We start from the raw sequence: 21,599 nt of genomic DNA on the forward strand, positions 1-21,599 counted from the left end.
AAGTTGTTCATCCCCTTTTGTCCTACCAGAATCATAACTTAATGCCTAGCAGGTTGACTCATTAGAAGAAATCCTGAGGTAGGGCCTTCCAGGTGCAAAGCTCATCTCTGAGGAACCCTCCACAATTGACTCTAGGATTTGAATGTGACTTTCTCAAATTTAAAAGATCACTAAAAATCCATCTCTTCAAGCTGACAGTGCTTTCAGTGCTATCATCTAACTCCTCTGCTGAACCCAAGGCTTTTAGTTTGGATACTAAATTTGGCCTTCGCTCCTACCTCCCCACCACTTGTAACCGTGTTGAATCTTCTGTACACTCTACCTCTTCTTGGTGGATTCCAACAGTCGATAACATACAATTGTCAACTTATTGTCTGTGATCCAGAATTTGATTCCTTTGTCCTCATGTACCTGATGCCTAGTTTTCTGGAGTTGCTTGTAGATGGTTTGCAATGCTGTATGAAACCTCAAATAAATAAATGGTTGATTTATAACTCCCCCTTTTATATGGATGACGAACAATAGCTAAAAATAATAGCTCAGGCTTTTTTTAATGATTCCCATGTTAATTTAACATCACTACAAATGTGTTTAATTTATGCTGTTGTTCCCCTTTGTACCACAATTGTATGTAGTGTTTTCTGGACAATTTATTTCCCTCAATCTTAAAACAATAACTGGGAACTTTGATTTCACCCCCCCATTGTGAATGAGTAACTGATCTTCTTTACCCCAATTTAAATTGAATAGCTGGGGAAATGTATTATCCTCCATTGTAAAAGAACTAACTGATGAAATATGTAGGGTTGACACATAGCCCTTCTGCACATGATGTGCATCCTCCTTGACACGTTAAGCCATTTCCCATTACCAGAGAATGAAAATGGAGTTAGCACTTTTGTCCTGTACCTCAAACTGTCTGGGACATTGATGGTGTCTCTGTGTCAGAGAGTAAAGGACCTGGCGGCAGGGGGAGTTTGACTTCAGTGGAGACCTCTCTTACCAAGTATCCTATTCCTTGCCATCACAGCCCGCTTTTCATACAGTGGCATCAGCTGTTTTAGGAAGATTATCTATGAACATACACATTTTTTTTGTTTTGTTTTGCTCTCTTCCTCTATTTACATACACATTTTAATATCAAACCTCTATAGTTTCAATGCAGCATCATAATACATAGTCAAATATAAGATCAAGTAGACAGGCCTAGTTCTGTGCTACAATTTACACAATTTTTTTTACTGTGTAGCTATTTACAGTGTTTTGTTTAATGTTATTAAAGTCCTTATTTTCGTTTTGTACCTATCACAGCTTTTGATAAATCCCTTCAAATGATGGTGGATAGCTGGCAACTATGAATGCTTCCAAAAATGAAATGATTAATTGTCTTGTGCAACATCGTCCGGCACAATTGATTTGGATAAAATTATTCTCTTGGATATTTTCAGATTTATCCGATACTTTAGTCCTGTGGAATTGCATATTTATGCTGCTGCAGAGTGAAGAGCCTGCAGTCCGGGATACAGCCGCAGACATCATCAGGGTCCATCATTGCCAAGAGCAGAGTCGAACGAAAGCAGGTAAGTTATTTGTTTACATTTTACTTTGTGTTAGGATTGTCCTCCTTAAGTGATCCATTGCATAAGATGCTTTTGTCTTTGTGCCTTCCAATGACTTATTTTGCATCGATTGAGGTGCGCCACTCATGGGAGGGATTCCTCCTCGGAGTGCGAGTGGTGGAACAGACTCGGTCAAGGACAGACACTACTCGGTGTTGATAAGTCCTAGTCCAGGGTCGGATTGGGATCACAATTCGGCCCGGGCACTGACGAAAAAAGTGGCCCACATTCAAGAGGCGTGGCCCATATTTAAGGGGCGTGGCCCACATTCAAGGGGCGTGCCCTTTCGTGAAACACTATTTGCACAGACAAGGAATGAAAATGGGAGGATACTGTTCTTGCACAGGACACAGGGCAAAGGTGCCAATGGCCTACATGCTGAGCAACTAAAAAAAAATAGCAAGGCCCCTTTCTGTCACAAAATTATTCCAGCCCTCCAGCACAGGAGCACCTGAAAAGCAGCAAAGCCCCTGCTATTACTAACCTACTTAGCCCTCCCCAGACCTTCAGCTCAGGAGCACATGAACAGAGGTAAGGCCCCTGCAATTAGTAAATTAATCAGCCCTCCAGGCCTCGGGAAAATGTCCTGGCAGGGGAGCACAAAACACAGCTTTCTGAGTCATCCTAGGTAGCCAGGGGGGAGGCTGAGGTGAAGCTGGAGCATGGGAAGTGCCTTCCCAGTGTGTTCTGGCAGTTTGAGTGTTTACCATTTACTGTAGTATTACCCTTGTACCTGTGTATGGTACCCTTTTGTAACTTGCACACGTCACTTTTCTCTGGTATCACTCTGTATGCTACCTCTCACTTTTGTTTGCTTTAGATACTTGCACAAGTGCCACCATTGCCTATGTAACGTTTGTTCTTCTGCTGGAATGTCTGCCATTTATTGCAGTATTATACTCTGCTTGTACTTTGTACGCTTTTGTAACCTGCACACATATCACTTTTTCCTCCTGTAATGTACCGATTGCTACCTCATGTATTTTGGTTGCTCACTATTGTCACTTTTGATTCATGTAACTTAACGTTTGCTTTTGTAATTTGTCCACTTGTAATTTTTCTCCTCATGTATTATTGCTGTTCCTTGTGTGAAGCGCTCTGACACCTTTGGGTAAAGTCTGCGCTATATAAAATCGCATAAATAAATAAATAAAACAAAAAAATTCCAAACATCACCAGGTCCCCACAGCAAGACCCATTCTTCCTCGTCCACTATGCCCTGAATGTGAAGGGCTGTGGGCGAGGTGCTAAGACTAACACCGTTTCTGGGCTGCATGGCGCCAGGGGGGCCGAGGTGAAAATGGCTCAAAGGCCTGAGAAACACCTGGCCCCCAGGGAGGCCGATTCTTGCCAACAATCACCCCCTCCCCAGCCCAGCTTCAGCTTGATTGCTTGGCAGGGCAGGGGTGAAGGAGAGGCCACAGCTGACAATCGCTGTCCGGCCGCACTGCGAGGCTGCTTTCATTTTCTCAGTCTCTGTCTCCGTGCCCTCCGTGGGCCGTTTTTTTTTTTCTCCCCTTTCCTAGTCCACTCTCTGTGGACTGGGACAGGGGAGAAAAAAACGGCCCACAGAGGGCACTGAGGCACCGGCCCTTCGGCCCATTCCCGAATGCCCGCCTTGCCAATCCACCCCTGTCCTAGTCCACACTTGGTGGAGCCATGTTAGATCATTCAGGAAGGCTCTATAAGGTATGCCTGTACTTTGTAGAGATGAAGGATAACTTGTTGGGAGAATCCCGGTCAGGCCGCCCTATATAGAGGAGTTTGAAATCCCATGGAAGAGCTCTTCCCAGGTAAGAAGTTTCAGACAGCTGGGCCTCCTTTTGTCTTGTAATTTCTTTGCCTGAACAGCAGAATCTGCTCCCCTTTTAAGCATGTGTTTGAACAAGCAACACACTGTCCTGGGCAGGTCCACCTCATGCCAATACAGTCCAAGCTGAATTCCACCACCAAAGCTGTGACACCAGTGAACCTAAGTTAACTCAGATGGATAACTGCTCATCAACTTATCACTTCAGTCCTTTTAGACCTCACCAAAGTATATTGATTTCTACTCCTAAGGGACAGGACAGTAGACCTTTGCTGTACTACATGGTCAAAGCCATATGCTTAACGCTAACTTTCAGAATGGGCACTGTCCTCCCATTACCGATTTGCTGTCGGTTGCCACTCACTACACTGTTAGGGGTTGACCAACACCGTCAGCAGTTATTTGCTGTGAGAGCTAGAGCCCTCCTAAGTTTCACTTATTAACACCTACACACCTGTTAACACGGTGGTTGCAGCATATGTAGCTGTGACCACTTGTTTTTCATAGTCCTGCCCTTTATTGCTGAGCTTGGAATGGTAGTTTGTTTTTCTTCAAAGGGAGAGGTTTGGTTTTGCTCGGACTTATGATTCATCGTCCTGAAACTCAGAATGCACCATGGCACAGATGCTGAACATCAAAAGGTAAAATGTCCATTTGATGATGGGCATCTGTTTGGGCCACAAAATGCTTGAAACCATTAACAAGCACTGGCGTTGCCAGTAGGTTTCGCATTTGGAAAGTTGGAGCTATTGGTTTTGTAAATGACATTTTATATTTATATATCGTTATTGGCATTGTCAATAACAATATATAAATATAAAATGTCATTTACAAAACCAATAGCTCCAACTTTCCAAATGCGAAACCTATTGGCAACGCCAGTGCTTGTTTTATTTTTATTATTACATTTAGAGTACGGAGGTCGTCTGCAAGGCAGTATCTAACTACAGGTTCAGGTTCCCAGGTCAGGATTGTTCATTTGAAACCTGAAAGCGCTGCCTGTATTCTCATAGGTTGCAGGTGCTTTAGGTCTAAATATTACTTTATTCAGTGGCCCTAGTCAGACAATGCACAGTGTTATTGTGAAATTGTTAATATGTGGACCTGTTTAAGCGTGAACTTGTTTGACACTTTCTTTAATGTCCCCTAATTGGTATCTGGAGCTATTTTAAGGCCCGGGGCTTTTACAAGGGCTTTCATCACATGACACTTCTGCAACCTGGCTCTGGGCGTTGCTCAGTTTGTGGCGAAGTAATCCTATGTTGCATTTCTAATGTCCCAGTGGCAGATCAGAGTCTGTATCCTTTTGACTTCCGAATTATTACTATTTTTTTTATATCGAGGCGCTCCATCGGCAGCAAAACGTTTAATTTCAATTCTTGCCAATGAATTGATGACCTAAGACGTCATTAAAATCCAGATTTTAATGCTTTATTTCAGATTGCTGCTTCAGCAAGGCACATAATAAAATACGTTAGGTAAATAAAATGTACCCAATCAATAGAGGTTTGTAGCCTTAAAAATATTTACATATTTATATTTATACAAAAGCATGTTTACAGTCAATTTTAGTTTCCGTATTTACATCATCTTAGGTTGTTTATCATGTGGTTAGAAACCCAGCTCCTTTATAGTCCCCGTCCATCAAAATTGGTGTCTCTTCAGTCTGATTGATAAGAAGATAATTGTCAGTGTTGTTCTTTGTGATTTGTCTTAGGTCATCAATTCATTGGCAAGAATTGAAATTAAACGTTACGATTCTTGTAAACCTTTGACCGTATTCATATCATCTTCTATGTTATGTTTTTACTAAGTCAACGGTTATTGTATATCATTATCATTCTTTATTACTCTTTCTTGTATTTATGCATTGGTAATTGGTTGCTTATACGAAGTATTGTTTTTATGATCATATTCATCGTTTAAATAAACCTTTTCCTGAACTTAAAAAGAATTGAAATTAAACAAGCCTGTGGTGCCCTATTTACTTTCTTTAATTTTCACTTCCTGCCCTTCATCTAGAACAGCCGGAGTAAGTAGTAGGTTATTGGGGTGCTAAAAGTGGGCTCTACCATGATGTCATTATCGGTAAAAGTCTCTGATTTAAAGTTTGGTGGTGAGGGTACTCTATCGCAACAGAGCAACCTCTCTTCCAGACTGAAGTTCCGCCGGCCTCATTTCCAGTGACACAGAACTTCAGTATGCCAGTGACAGAGACTGTCCCGTCTCTGGCACACACCTCTGACAGCCTGACAGATTAAGGCACATCGGAGGTTTGGTCACCTGACCGCCCTCCTGATTCAGAGTGGGCGGTCAAATGACCAGTGGTCACTGTCAGTCAAAACTTCAAAAGGAGCCACACATTGTAGAAACCGCCATGGTGCAGGTCATTTGTTTTTTTTAATTTAAAAGAATAAAATCTTGCTGTGGGATTTTGTATTTGAAAATTTAAAAACCGGTTAAGTTTGGCGGACTGTACTGTCATGTTGACTGAGCCATCTTTCAAACTTCCATTAGAGTGGCACGAACCGCTCGGATGACTGTTCCTTACAATGTATAAGGGATGTCTGCTGTGCCGGCGCCATCTCTAATTCTGGAGTATGGGTACTCAGGATAGGTAGTCAGGGCGGCGATATAAAATACTCCGTCACAATGATGGAGTGTATACCATCCTCTGCAGTGTAAATCGTCTCCAAGGGGTGGCTATCATGAATACACTTCAAATACCCCTAGCCTTTTGGGTGATCAATACCTTGGCCTTAGCACTAAATCATGCACACTCCTCACCCTTTCAGTTTAATTATTTTTCTGTAATTTCCGTGTCAGGTCATCAGAGCCTGTTTCTGAAATATAAACAACACCCTGGGTGGCTTCTCTGGGGAATTTATCACGGCTATTCTTAGCAGTGCAGACCTAGGCGCAGCAGCCTCAGACGGGCATAAGTGCACCACTGGTCACTCAGGAACCTTCTCTCATAGACCACACCCAGCCCACACCACAATGTAACACTTCAACCAGTCCATGCGATGTGGCTGGCTACGATCCGCTGATGCACAGTGGCACTTCAAAGGGGAATGAAGTACTATGTAAATACAATCCTGTCACCCGAGTAGATGAGTGAGTGTGGAGAGATTGCAGAGGGCGGTAGCTGATGCGTGTATAACGGCTTGCTTTCTTCGAAAGGGACTTTACGGTTATCATTATATATTTCCACTAGACAGAAGCTCAAGGAGCTATTATTCCAGAGATCTCCACAGTTGTCCTGTTAGGTACCCCAGTGACGAGTCACAGTGTGTCCTGTTTATCCCAGCCGTGACTTTGAGCGGAATGCCCAATAATGACAGTATTAGAATCTGCACAAAATTTTTTTTTTTTTTTTTTTAACCATGTACCTTATGTTTTATTTATTTTTACATGTTTTCAAAGTGCTCCCATCAACAGCAGGTGAGTGGAGGTCAGCCCCAGAGCGCCGTTGCAAGGCCGCTGGTAACGGGGGATACAGCTGGCACCGCAACGAACATTTGCAAAATCCAGAGGAATTGGGAGTCATTTTGGTATAAAGGGAGAGAGAGAGCAACCGGGGAGGGTTGACCTAACGATCGGTGGAATCCATACTGGGTCGAGTCTATCCAGCTGACGATGGAGCATAAATTGACGAAGCCTCGATAGAGGATCGATACAAAGACCAAGCTTAGAAGTAATTTATTTAATTGTAATTGCATTTATATAGTGCTTGCTACCCCTGAGGAGGCGTTGCAGTTGAAGGCGACTAGGCGAGGTGTTACTCCATTAATCGTAAATGTGTTTTACTGTACCGTAGTTTGATCAAGATGTGTCAAATAAGCATAGGTTACATTATTTGAGAAAGGTATAATTAATGTTGTGGTTTTTGCCTAAACAGCGTTATTTACTTAAGGTTCGTTTTGCGTAAATAATACGTTTTCTATTGCAGCTTGGCCGCTTCCCTAACTTTGAAATCCGCTAGATGGCGCCGCAGGCTTTCATCTATCACAGTTATTGTACCAGATGCAAGGATAGGTTTGCAAGCGAGTTTCTTAATTAAGCTGCTAGCTTCTTAGGACTAACTCGCCCATCACATGCATTGTGCCTCTCATGATCTAACTGAGCCACAAACATGTTGTTAAAAGTATCGGAACACAAATGTGCATTCTACGGTAGCTTTACAAGTCCTCATGTTGGAATGTGTGCGGGGAGGAGAAGTGTGGCAGGCAGATGCGCGGAGGGAAGCCGGATGGGGGCGGGAGAGCCTGGGGGGGGGGGGGCGGGAATCAAGCGAGGGGAGGAGAAGTGTGGCAGGCGGATTAGGGAGATGTTAACTGGCCTCGCAATGCTGCCAAATGGCCGGAGAGAAGACGGATGGAGGCGGGAGAGCCTGGTGGGGGTAGGAGAAGTGTGGCAGGCGGCAGGCGGATTAGGGAGATGCTCGTGCTTGTGTGGTCACGTGACCCGCTTTTGTGGTCACGTGACTCACATGCACTGTGAAGAAACTGCAGTGGTTTCAAGAGTCGATCAAGCACTTGAATTTTCGCCTATTACATTCGCAAGCGAATGATAATAGGCGAAACCTAAAAAGGACACTTGAACAGTGTAAACCATTGGTGTCCTAAACCAGCAGACCAAGACAGGGTTTCATTGGCCACCACAACATACTGTGGGTAGTGCAGTATCTCATGTCTCCAAAACACAATTCCAGCCACAGCAGCAGTCTTTTCAAGACAGCCAGCAGTCCAATCCCAATACCAAAGAGATGGTTCCCTTGGAGGTCAAGACAGAAGTGCACAAAGAAGAGGCTTCACTGCCTCCAAACAATGACCAACCAATCATTCCCCTTACCATCTAACTCCTATCAGGGGGAACACTGAGGTTCAATCTGAAGAACAAAAAAAGTGGCTGGTGAAATGCTTGATGCAATGTCAGCCACTGGCAATTACTCTATTGGATCCCAGTCCATTGAGTTTCTTGCCCATCATACCAGCCCAGTCAGGATACAGCCATATAAGGTCATATACGAACAAGACTACATGCAACCCAAGGCCATTGTTGTTTTATTTGGACTTAGGTAGGGTATAGCCTGTGCCCTATAGCACAGTGACCAAAAAAGAAGGATGACTGGAATGCTAGTATTACTCTTAGTTTTTAGTAGTTACTCAGGCCTAAATCCCAGTCCATTTGCCTCAGTGGCAGGATATAATACCAGATCAATGGCTGCTTTCCATCCTTGTGAGAAGTTGGCCTGGTATATCATGTCCCCTATTCTAGTGGGCACCTTGCACCAGTCCAAACGACCCTTATTGATGGTGGGTTGTAAAGTCAACCTTATAGAAAGCTATCCTAGTGGTAGCTGTAAGGCTAAGACTTAAAGGCGAGTTAAGCAAATTGTTTTACCAATTATAATCTCTTGAATGACCAAATGAAAGCACACCACACAAGGTATATATCAAATATATATATGTATTTATTCTAAACACAACCCCTCTGGACTCTTTATGAGGTCAGAGGTAAAAGTACCATACAAGGAACTAAATTAGCATACAATAAGTTGCACAGTATACGTTATACCCTAGGAGCCTCACAAACCATATCCTAAAATAGGGGTATAAGAACCACGTGAGAGTTAGGAAGCTGGCCTAGGGCCTGTAGAACCGCTGGGGCTACCTGGAACCACCAAAGGTTAGGATGCAGGAGACCCACGGGGGACGGGTGCAGTGTCTAAACACAGCCACGAATCACCATTGACTTTCTATGGAGAACGAACAAGTTACAAATTTAAAGATTAAGGGGACCTAGAGGTGAACTACGATGGAACTCTTTTAGACTTAGACACTTCGAGAGTCAATACCCACAGGAGTACCGGAGTACTCGAGTTACCTCACCCACGGAAGCCGGGTGCATAGGTGTCTTTTGATGTCGGGTTTCGTCGTCGATTCCAATGGAGAGCCGCGAAGAAATGCTGCAGGCGACCAGAGGAAAAGTGTTCGGTGGGATCAGAGATGTGAAGAACCGGAAAGCAGAAGGGATAGAGTCTAGGTCACTAGCCAGTGACCAGGATGGTGAGGAGGAGATGCCAGTCGATGTCGGGTGATTTCAGGTGAAAGAGGTGAAGCTTGACTCTTCAGCCACGAGGACCAAGAGGCGTCAATGACGACCAGGAGCTGGATTGGAGCTGTTCCACGAAGGATGTCGAGTGCTGCAGCGTCAGAATCCAGATTGGATCCAATAAGCCTTGGCAACAGCAACCCACGCAAGATGTCGAGATTGGCTTTGGTGCAGACCAGCAAGGTCTGAGGGACTCCTCCTTTGGAGAGGAGTGGGAGCAAGTCTGGAGCAACCAGGAAAGCACAAGAAATTAAAGATGGCCCTTTGTGGTGGCTAGCTAGCCAACGGACTAGGAATCGCGAAGGGACCTCGAGCGGAAATGCACAAAGCGGGCCCATGGGACACTCGGGAGTGTAGGCCTCTGAGCTTCAGTGCAAAAGGTGCTCGGGCAGGGACTTCAAATACCCCAATGCACAATTTCAGGATACGTCGGGAAGTAGGTGCAGTTGAAAAAATTCAGGATGTTCAGGAGTTCCGGTCCCACGTCTCTCGTGTCCGCGACAGATCTCAGCTTTGCTGGGAGCACAGGTCAGCATCAGAGATGTCTGGAAGTCCGTGTCCTGAGTCGCAGATTCTTCGGGATCTGGCGGGAGCTTCGAAAATGCAGACCGGCAAATATGCTTTTGTTGCCTGTTGGAACAGGGTGGTCACTCCTTGACCACAAGGGAGATTTCTTCAGTCTTTCAGTCGATGTGGAATGTCGAAGGTCCAAGTTGCAGAGTTTCGTCCAGGGTAATCTAAAGTCTGGGACTGGGATCCTATTCTTATAGCAAGTTTAGGGGTTGGACTAACTCTAGGGTCCCACCTATGGGAGGACCTGGGGCGGGGGTGGTTACACCCCTTCCCCTTTGTCTAGTTTCGCGCCAGAGCTGGGGCTGAGTGCCCCAGCACCCGGTTTGAACTGGGAAATGCATGGAGCACCTTGTGTGCCCCGGGTAGTGTCTGAAAAGCATTCACTGAATTCAACCCACCCTGTAGGAAACCTATTTTCCAGGCCTCCCCTGCCAGAGTTTCGTAAAGCAAGAGGAGGGCAGACTTGTGTCTGTGGCAGCAGCATCCATTTTGTGATGCTGGGGCTCTGTTTAACTTTAATCGGGTTTACCAGTAACTACATGTCTTCCCCCTCTAGAAGGGTGGAATGCTACCCCCGCCGCCAGAACTGGCGGGAGGGGGGGGGGTAGTATTCCAAAGCGTTTGACACCTTACACAACATGTTTTGATAAAGCCAAACCAAAGTTAGCATTAACCGTGAGGATTATAATGCACTTAAGAGTATATGGTATGGCTACATCATAGAACAGCTATAAGGAGATGGTTCCGAAAGCTGCAGAGGGGCTCATCTCATGCTAGGGCACCCTCTCACACAAAACCCAGCACTCTGCCTCCAGGATTGTCAAGGCCTGCCATAGGAGTGACTTATAGGTTAATATGTGTCTATATATAAATATATATATATATATATATATATATATATATATATATATATATATATATATATATATATATATATATATATATATATATATGTATATATCCATCACAGCACTCCATTCTCTCGAACAGACGTACCCGACTCTCAAAGGTTGCTGTGCACGCAATTTTATTCAGCAGCAGGAAAACAACGCGTTTCGCTTTACAGCTTGATCACGTTTACGAATTGATGCCAAACAAATGTCCTTTTACTCTTTCAAATAACAAAAGAAAAGACGGACTAACACCCATATCTGTAAAGCTAGGTACTTTGTGTGGCAGACATTTTGGAATGGTCAAACATACTAAATACACCTCATATTTCATTCATGTAGTTAAACAAATAGTAAATTGCAAGCAAATTTCAAGGTTTTAGCGATATATACAATGTGTTATCAGAGTACTAAACAAAAAACAATAATTACAGCTCGCACATTTACGGCTGGAATTGACAACGAGTCACATCATCCAAAGAGCTTTGCCCGAGTGGGCATGAGTAATATAACCATAGTGGATAACTATGAAACTTGTACCCATATCCATTATAAGCTTTGCTGATACGCTGATATTTGCAACTCACATAAAGCGGCAAAACATAATATACATTGCATGTGCGATAAAATGTATGTCATATCAAAGCAGTTTAGTCCAAGTACATTGTGCATATTGTTATATCCACTTTGAGAACAGATAAAGCGGTTCAGTCCAAGTGGGCAATTATTACCCATGTACATTGATGTTGAGTCGATAAAAATCATAGCCCCAGTGGGCAAAATTCACAATGCAACTAATGCCCATATCCATCATAAGCTTTGGCAGAGAAAAGAGACTGCCACTAACTCCACCTTGCATTTTGACAGTTTCCATAAACCATCTGTGAAGGAAAATATACCATACGGGGAATTCCTCAGATTGAGGAGAATCTGTTCAGAGGAAGAAGAATGGGAAAAACCAGCAAAGCTATGGCCCAGAGGTTCAAAAACAGAGGATACAACAATAAGATCATAATGAAAGGATGGCAAAGAGATAATATGAAGAATCAAAGGGATGCCTTAATATCCAAAAAAGAAACCAAAAACATTGTGGAGGATTCAAATTCTGAGAGAGAAATAAGACTAATCCTAAATTATAGCAGGGAATCCAAACAAATCATAAACATCCTAAGAAAAAACTGGAAATTATTACATCTGGACCAGACAACACCCATTGGTTACGTTCAGAAGAGCAAGGAACCTAAAGGATAGACTGATTCAGAGTCACCATCAAGACCATACAAAAAGAAAAAAAGGAATCCAATGGCTGAATACCAAAGGATTTATAAAATGCCAACATTGTAAGATTTGCCAGATTGCAGTGAATACAAAGGAAGTGATGTTACCAACCAAAAAGATGTGGCAAATAAAGCAATTGATCGATTGCATGAGTACACATGTAGTGTACGTAATTGAGTGCCCGTGTTCGCTCAAATATATCGGATGCACTAAAAAGGAATTAAGAAAAAAGCATCCTAGTACACATAAGAGCGACTATAAACAAAGATCGGAGTAATGCAATCGCGAAACATCTGGAGATGGCACACAATAGTGATTGGAAATTGCTAAAAACTTATGCATTTGAATGCATATTGCCACACGAAAGGGGTGGAGATCAGGAACGACAATTAAGATGCAGGGAATCAAGAAAAATCCTGAATTTCCGAACAATGACCCCTTGGGGATTAAATCAGAGTGAAGAACTGTATGTGCATTTATAAGAGACAGATGGAGTGTTGTGTCTAATATAAAGTTGCTCCAATGTCCAAAATAGAGAAAGCAACTAACAACAACAAAAAACTATTTGTACATAAAAATTTGTAGTGGAAACTGAAATGAAATAATGTGATTTACAATGGTATGAGACAGATTATGAATTCATGTCAAACAGTTAAAACGACATGTTTAGTGGGTGATAGAAACAAATGTGATCATTTATAAGTGACAATAATAGACTAATGGGATATTCAGAATGTACTCATATTTACCAATATCTGAATCGAGTATCATGGAAAAACGAGGTGTAATACAAGCCCACTGGAGGGCTTTATTACAGATCACATATCGTTGACATGTTTACAGAGAATGCACGTATTAATTTGCCCACTAGAGGGCTATAATATAAGCCGCGTTTTTCTTTGTCTAATTTAAGCGGATTAACTGGCGAAATTGAAATATCCAACATGAAGGGAAGTAGTAATTATATATATGATATGCACAAAAATAAGTATCACCTTTATTTTCTGTTTAATTTGTATCGGATAATCTCACCATTTGTATAATGATGATCTATGAATTGTAAAAACTACATTTCCCAGATCGTTTCCTGTCAATAGACAGGAAGTGAGATCAGAATTCAAGGTGGGTTCCTCGAAATAAAGGAGGAGTATACACATTGCCAATTGACCGTGAACAAGCGACTGTTGTTGCGAAACAAGTTGGTTTGTGCTAATGTTGGATAATTGACAAAGGAAATAAAGAACTTGGGAAATACTGGTCCGTGAGTGCTGACTCATTCCCTTGAGGAAAGGGATTTGTACAAAATAATCTAAAAGCGGGGCTCTGCTTAGGAGTCACGGCACCGGTGGATAGAGCGCCATAGGATTGTGAAACGGAGCCAAATTGGTGGAGATATATATATATATATATATATATATATATATATATATATATATATATATATATATATATATATATATATTATATATAATATATATATATATATATCTAAGTAAGGGGTGATTACACCACCTTACCCAGGCTGCAATTGCAGACCTGTGGTGTCAGTTTGGAAGGCTAACCAGGGGTGGCACAATACATGCTGCTGCCCCTGGTAGGCCTCTGGTGCACCTATGCCCTGGGTACCTAAGGTACCATATAAGGGGCTCACAAGGGTGACCCAGTACCCAATCTGATATGTACCTAAAGTATATGGTATCAATTTAGAGAGAGAACAGCTAGGCTGTGGTCCTGATTAGCAGGGCCACAGCCATACTAACTTCAAAAAAGCAGTGTTTCACAGCAAAGAAGTGGGGGCAACCATAGGAAGCAGACCCTACTCCTATAATCCTGACCCAAGGATATTTTCTCAATTACACACTACCAGGCTTAACACCAAGGCCGTATGCATGACTCCATAACATTGCGAAGTTCTACTGGAAGTAGTACAGGCATCACTTTAGAAAGAGGTCATCAACATAGACCTCAAAACAGCAGAAAGAGTTAGGGATTTACATGCTATACTTCTTAATCCCAAAAAAAGATAGCTGGAACTCTACAATCCATCCTCAATCTCATATCAGTGAATTGTTTAATTTCTTCCAGTCATTTCGAAATTATAGCACACCCAGTCTTCAATCCTCTCAAGGATGCATATTCCGACAGTTCATAGCATGTATTGCTGTAGACATGCTCCTCATAATCTTACCATCTAGTGTTGTACTTGGACGTTTGCAAGCTTATCTTTGAAGACATCTTTTGAGTCACAAGGTATATGCTGACTCCTCCCTTAGTTAACAATGTGCAGGGGCACAGATTCAATGTTAGATTGTCTTTTTTCCACCATCAGGTTCGGCTGTTTTCTACTAGGCCCAGAATTTGACACGTTCAACCCACTCATGTTTGGGCCCAGCTGGTCACCTTGGCTCAGATGCTTCAGGAAAAAGCCTTCATCACCTGTATTGCTCGGTGACCTTAACTGGAGACAGATTCCAATCGACTCCTAATCATCAGAGCCTTTGGCATGTTTGATACCACATGCCCCTCTTTGATGACAACTTACTGGCCTGGTACCTTTGTGTGTGAGGCCTACCTGACCTTCTGCTCAAAGACAACTCTTCAGTTTCAATGGGAGAGAAGGTGGGCCCGTCAGAGGATGTAGCTGCAAGCCTCCAACATCTTTGGGGCACATCCATCACCTGACTTTAAAGAGAGTGAAGAAATCGGTCCTTCAGGTATCTCGCCCCACCAGCTATCGCTATTCCCCTTGTACTCAGACCCCGACTCAGAAGAAGACGACTAGGAGCATCCTCTTGCCTCCACACCCTCTGGCCCCCGGACAAAGTAGAGGACTGTGAGTATGGAAGGTAATGAAACACTCACCAGGCCTCAAGTTGGGACAGACTATCGCCCTCAAGGGACAACTGAAACACAACTGTCTGGACCTCCACCACCTCGAGCTTTGGTCGGCACCATCAAAGGCCTCGGAGCCTGCAGTACTCCCATTAACAGGTGCCGACCCCTCCAGGGCGTCAGCCCAAAGATAGTTCACAGACCTTCAAGGCTGAAGGTCCTTTTGAAGCCGGCACCAAGGCCACACTCAACTTCGAAGCCCCCATCAGCGTCGAAAACCCATTCAAGTCCGTAGACTCAGTCGATGTTGAGGACACCAGCAGCATCAAAGCCCACTTTAATGGCAGATTCTGAAAAATCTGACCTATCCATCCGTCAGTGGCTTCAGGAGGAGTGGTATGCTAGGCAGAAACAACTGTTTATCCATCCTCAATGGGGAATATATCCACTAAATTGCCTCCTAAACCCACGTGCTTCCACCTCTTCATCATCTCCCCTCCTCTCCACCACTACCGCTACCTCCACATTTGTCACAGGTCCCACCAATAACCTGAGGGACAGCTATGATGTTGATTCCCAGGAGATCCTGATCTAGATTACTATTTGGGAAGAGCATCATTCCCAGACAACACCACAGCGTGTCATGAGTTGATACATAGGGCGGCTACCTTTTAGAAGGTTGATTTGCATCTTTCCACAAGGAAGTCTATTTCTTGGTGGAGACATTGTCCATGTCAGAGAGAACAGTATAGTTATTCCCTAAAGGGTATGTTGAAGTCATCCACAGACACTTTCAAGGAACCTGTGAAGGTGAGGGTGGTAGAGAAAAAATATAAACCATCTTCTGACAACTCTTTCATCAGGGCTCAGTTAATGCCCACCTCACCCCCCTGATTCCCTTGCGGTACCTACTGCACGAGCTAATGTTCAAGCCACGTTGATTCTTCCCCACCCAACAAGAAGAACAAAAACCTGGATGCTGCTTGGAAGAGGCTAGCAGTGGGTGCCACCATCTATTGGAAAATAGCTACTTTTGTCAGCCTCCTCTTCTGATATTACAAAGCACAATGGGACATGATGCAGGAGTTAGTGAAGCATCTCATGGAAGAGTTCAGGAAGAGGGAAGCGGGAAGCAGGAGTTAATGTCTGACGGAAGGGGCATCTCCAATGCCACTATCTGCTGTGCCCTAGATGCTGCTGACACGCCTCTTGAGGGATCAACACCAGCGTCTTCATCGGATGCCATGCGTGGCTACGGATTTCAGGTTTTAAAACTGAACTCCATCAACATCTGCTCAAGCTACCCTTCAATGGCAAACCTCTCTTCAGTTGGCAGGTTGACCAGATGCTATAAAAGATAAAGAAGAAATTGACACTGCCAAAGCCATGGATGCCCTTCAGACCTCCACAGACCCGACCCACTCTTACCAGTGACAGCAGCAGCCCTACCACCAAAAGGAGCAGAGAGAGTACACCAGGGGTGCCTACACGGGGAACAAAAACAGATGCAGGAGTAAGGGTGGTACTGGCAAAGGGGCCTCCAACTCCAAACAATACCTTCCCTTTGCCTCAGAACACCTGAGGTAGCAGATTACAAGATTTCCTTCCACGTTGGCAGAAAATCACATTAGACATGTGGGTCTTAGCAGCGGTTTGCCATGGCTACTGCTTAGGGCTGCTCAAACCCCCTCGCATCATCCTACACTACAGCCATACCCACAGCAGAGAATGTCTCAACGTTCTGGAGGAAGAGTTTGAGTGCTCCTTCAAAAAGGACCCATAGAACTCGTGCCCCCTAATCAGTGGGGCAAAGGAGTTATTCCCTCTACTTCTGTATCCCCAAGAAGTACGGCTCCTTCAGGCCCATCTTGAACTGCAGGGCCCTAAATTGGCACATTCTCTCTGAACGCTTATATATAATAGTACTGCAGGATATCATTCCATAAGGCAACTATATGGTGGTGCTAGACCTCAAGGATGCCTACTTTTACATACTCATTCTTCCCGCCCACCACTGCTATCTAAACTTTGTGGTAAGAGGTTGTGGTTCAAAGTACTTCCATTCGGCATCCCTCAATAGTCGCTGTCACTTAAAGAAAGGAGGCGTCCACATTTTCCCTCACCTAGACGATTGGCTGATCATAAGTGCAGGCCAGTGCCTAGCACATACCCAGGCTACCATTTCATTCTGCAACATCCTCTCTTTTACCATAAATGCAATCAAGTCCCACCTACAACCTCTACAGATAAATCCCTTACTCGGAGCAGTACTGAACCTACCCAAATAATGGTCTTGTTGCGTCACTAGAGCACACCAGGGTTCGCTTTATATGCTCCCTCTACAACAGTGTCATTCAGCCCAGTAGTCTCAAGTGGAGGGTCGAACGGAGAATCTAGTGTTGGTAAAGGTCAGCACATACCCCTCTTACACATCGCTCTCTGCAGTGGTGGAACAGTACAAATCTGTTACAGAGCATGCCTTTTCTGGACCCGATCCTGCAAGTCACTATTACTACGGACGCCTCTCAAGCAGACTGGGGGGTGCATCTCAGTCATGCCACAGTCCAGGGATTGTGGGCTTCTTATAATTAGCAGCCCCTATCAACTATCTCGAGGTTCTAGCCATTAGCCTCACCCTCAAAGCCTTCCTTCCACGTATTCAGGGCAAAGTAGTCCTTATCCAAACAGGCAACAGAACCGCTATATATTACGTACAGAAACAGGGCAACACACTCTCTCACTGCACGAGCCGAGGTCGGGTCAGGCATGCCGACCACAAACAGCTCAAACTAGTAGGTTGGCACCTGAGATCCAGGGGTTTTGTGTCTTCCGCTGGAATGTATGGACATCTTATGAGAGTCTTGCAAGTCTGCAACATAAGCCTGCAATGCAGCAAAATGGAAGAGATTTGTCCATTACTGCATCCTCAACACCGGGCCCACTTAAGCCTGCAGTCCAGGATATCATATGTAGGCTATCCTGTTTAAGGTTTAAGCCTATGATAACTGATAAACCCTAATGAAATGGAAAAGGCACTGATCAGTGTAAACATAAACACCTGTACAACCTCGAATTAAAATGCCAGTCAAAGAAAGAAAAGTGAGAGAAAATAAGTATTTTTTTTATTTCTTCCCGAAGGAGCCAACACAGTAGCAAGAATGACTGGTCTAAGATTGTTCTGCTTGAGTTTTGATGTTCAGGGGTATCATTCAAATATTGTTTCTTCTTCCTTTTGTTTCTTCCAGTTTTGTGTGCTGGGATGAAATGTACAGGGTTTAGTAGCATGTGTTAGGTTTGATCTAATTATTTTATACACTGTTGGGAATCTGGAAATATTGAAATCATATTTGATATTTTTTCAGTGTTTAATTCTTTCACTGATTAGTGACATGGCTTGCTCACAAGAATATTGGGCAGTATGCTATATATCACATTTACCCACAGGCACAGAAGGGATAAACCCCTTTGATATATCAGACCCCTTTTCTAAAGAGTAAATATTGATAGCAGGTGAAGTGCCAAACCCTCCAGGATGTAAACACTTAATGTCGGGTACCTGTGAAAAGAGTGCTGTGTCCATGCATGCCAACCACATTCATAACTGCAAGGTGCCCCTTTCTTGTGTCTGATGCCTTCAACTAATCCTGACTTTTTACCCAACTGCACTTTTCTGCTGTTTTGTTAGCCCATAGTTACAATGTTAACTCCAAAATCTCAAGTCCCAGAACACAATGCTCCTTAAAAAAGTCAGGACTGACTTAAAGTGAGATGTTTGCCATGGGGACACTTGGCAGCTATGCATGTCCACACAACAGCAGCAACACCTGAATGTAGTCAGGCAAAGTGTGCAGAAAAGCAGTGATCAAGTTTTGGGTGCCTTAGAATGCCGGACTACAAATTAATTTGGTGTAATCCAAAATGTTAAAGGTTTCACAAAGTTGTATGCTATATGCAGAGTAGAAAACCCCTACAATGCCATAATATTCAGCAAGGAGTAGGTAAAAGGCCCCCAAATGTGTTTCAAAATGTGTTTATTAAAACATTTGAATACATCAATTCTATTACTAGTCCTGTAAGCCAGAGTCTTTACAGAGTGTGTTTGAGAGGTAATGAGATATAAGAAAGGTTAATGAGATGTGAGTCTGAGTGATAGTGAAATACGCAGACTTCCTACGCTTGAAGCAGTCTAACGCAAGTCCATTCAACATACTGCCAAATAGAAGACCCTACATACCCTGAGTTGCTTCCCCTTTAAATTAAATATGTGCTTTATTACAATCACTGCAAAAAACAACATGCTTTGTAAACACTGGAAAAACACATTTTTTTGGCTGATTTGAGTTTAAGAAGCTGAATAAACTCACAATAAGAACTGATTTCAGAAGTTTTGGAAAACACTGGGAAAACACCACTGAAATCCTCGAAAATTAAACACTTAAAGCAATACAGCCTAATCATTAGCTACTTGCTTCATCGCCAAAAGTCAGGCCGGCATACACTTCAATAGGGCGACATTTAGCAGCCATAGCTGCCTACACACAAAATAGAAAAAATGTCTCCCAGTTTCGTGTACCTGTTATTAAAGCATTCTTGGACCATCAGAGAGTCGTCCCTCCCATGCTTTCCCATGCTCCAGTATGGAATCATAACATAATCCTCACCCGGCGGATGGGGCTTCCCTTAGATGCCCTACACGCTTGCCCGCTCGTATCTCTCCTGGAAAAGGGCCTTCCTTGTGTCCATAACTTCCCTTAGGCGTACTAGTAAGTTACAGCCCTCACGTTCCAAGAACTCTTCATTCCGGTTTATAAAGATAGAGCAGTACTCAGAACTAACCCTACGTTCCTCCTTAAGGTGGTTTCTCCTTTTCATCTCAAGCCAAACCATGGAGCTCCCAGTCTTTTTCACTCAACTGAACTGAGTAGCAGAGAGAGTCTTGCACAGCTTGGATGTCAAACGCGTTCTCGTGTAGTACATTGATGGGACCTAGCCCTTAAGCAAAGCGGACCTGTTGTTCATGGCCTTTGATAAACCTCATAAGGGCCACCCGCATCCAAAGATGGCATAACCAGTTGAGTAGTCAAATGCATCCAGGCCTGTTATCGCATAGCTAAGTGAGTTCTCCCTGTCACACCCAGGGCAACATGCCCTGGGTGTGCAGAAAGGCAGCAACCATGGCTTTTTTTGGGAAATATTCCCCTAGCTGACATATGAAAAATGTCCACTAGGTCAACCCCACACACATTAACCAAGCATTATTGTGTGGATATCTTAGCCAGTCAACAGGCTGTTGGTGGCTGGACGGTCTTACTTCAGACATCTGCATAATCCCCATGGTAGCCGCCACTTGTAGTGGGTACTGATTTACATTCTATGTAGAGTATGTGTATCTACAGCAACACATGCTACAAACACAAAATGTTACTTATCCTGTAAGCATATATAAGCATGTAGTGCAGTAGATTCACAAGCCCCCACCTTGCTCCCCAGAAGCATGTGGCTCTGATCACAGATCTCTCCCTTTATCAACTAGTTTCTTTTTGCAATCCTTATGTGCTCCATACTGTTCTCATCCGCTGTGCAAAAAACACTATAACATGGAATCAATGCCCATGCGCATTGCCAACCAAGGGAAGAGGCCTTATATACATTGTGACTCAAAAGGCTTCTTAGAAGAAAAACAACTTCCAAATGTCTGAGCCCAAAATTGGTTGGCAAGAGTATGCAGAGCATGTGAATCTACAGCACTGCATGCTCATAGAGTAAATAGTAGTTTCCTTCCAATTCTTTCTGATCATTGCCTGTACCTAAGATTTATGGTAAGCAGAGTTCATTACATATTCAAGGTTCTACCCTTCTTGGTCACAGCAGCTCCAAGGGTATTCACCAACTGTCTGGAATTTGTGGCAGTGAATCTTCAGTGCTGTCACGTCCATGTATTCTCATATTTGGATGACTAGCTGGTAAGCGGGACAAGTCACAGACAAGGCCTTGTTCACACTCAACAAATGATTGCCCTCCATCAGGTGAGGATCACTGTCAATGTAAAAAAAAGTTGCATCTCTATAAAGTATCAGCCAAAGCCTGCTCCCAACTAGAGAGGGTCAAGATGTTCCAAAGCCTGCTCCCCTTTACCAGACGTCACATCCTCTGACCTTGAGAATAATCCTGAAACTGCTGGGAATTATGGCGTTCTGTACTGTTTTGATGCCTTATGTCAAGTTACACATGTGGCCTCTTCAACAGAGTCTCTACAAACAGTAGTAACTAGAAAATGAGGATTGGGAGGATCTGCTGTTATGAGCCCAGTGTTCAGCACAAACCTAATGGTGGAATCCAATTGGTCTGGTTGTTTCTTGCAAAACTGGTGGTCTAATGAAGGATAAAAACTACAGAGACTTAAGAAAAAGAAGAATCAAACCAGATCACTTGTCAAAGCTAAAGACCATGATCGCTATAGTTACTGACACACGTACAACT

General features: G+C 43.5%; 1 protein-coding gene across 1 annotated transcript in view; it reads left to right on the top strand.

The window, feature by feature from the left end:
- The window catches only part of THADA (THADA armadillo repeat containing), a 1,588,234-nt gene that overhangs the window by 1,444,937 nt on the left and 121,698 nt on the right, over window positions 1-21,599 (top strand). The window contains exon 37 of the mRNA XM_086927803.1: window positions 1,449-1,580. Within this exon, the coding sequence (XP_086783929.1) occupies window positions 1,449-1,580 (132 nt within the window). The remainder of the gene's footprint in view (window positions 1-1,448; window positions 1,581-21,599) is intronic.

The sequence above is a fragment of the Lissotriton vulgaris genome, chromosome 6 (genome assembly GCF_964263255.1).
Source record: "Lissotriton vulgaris chromosome 6, aLisVul1.2, whole genome shotgun sequence".
NCBI lineage: Eukaryota > Metazoa > Chordata > Amphibia > Caudata > Salamandridae > Lissotriton > Lissotriton vulgaris.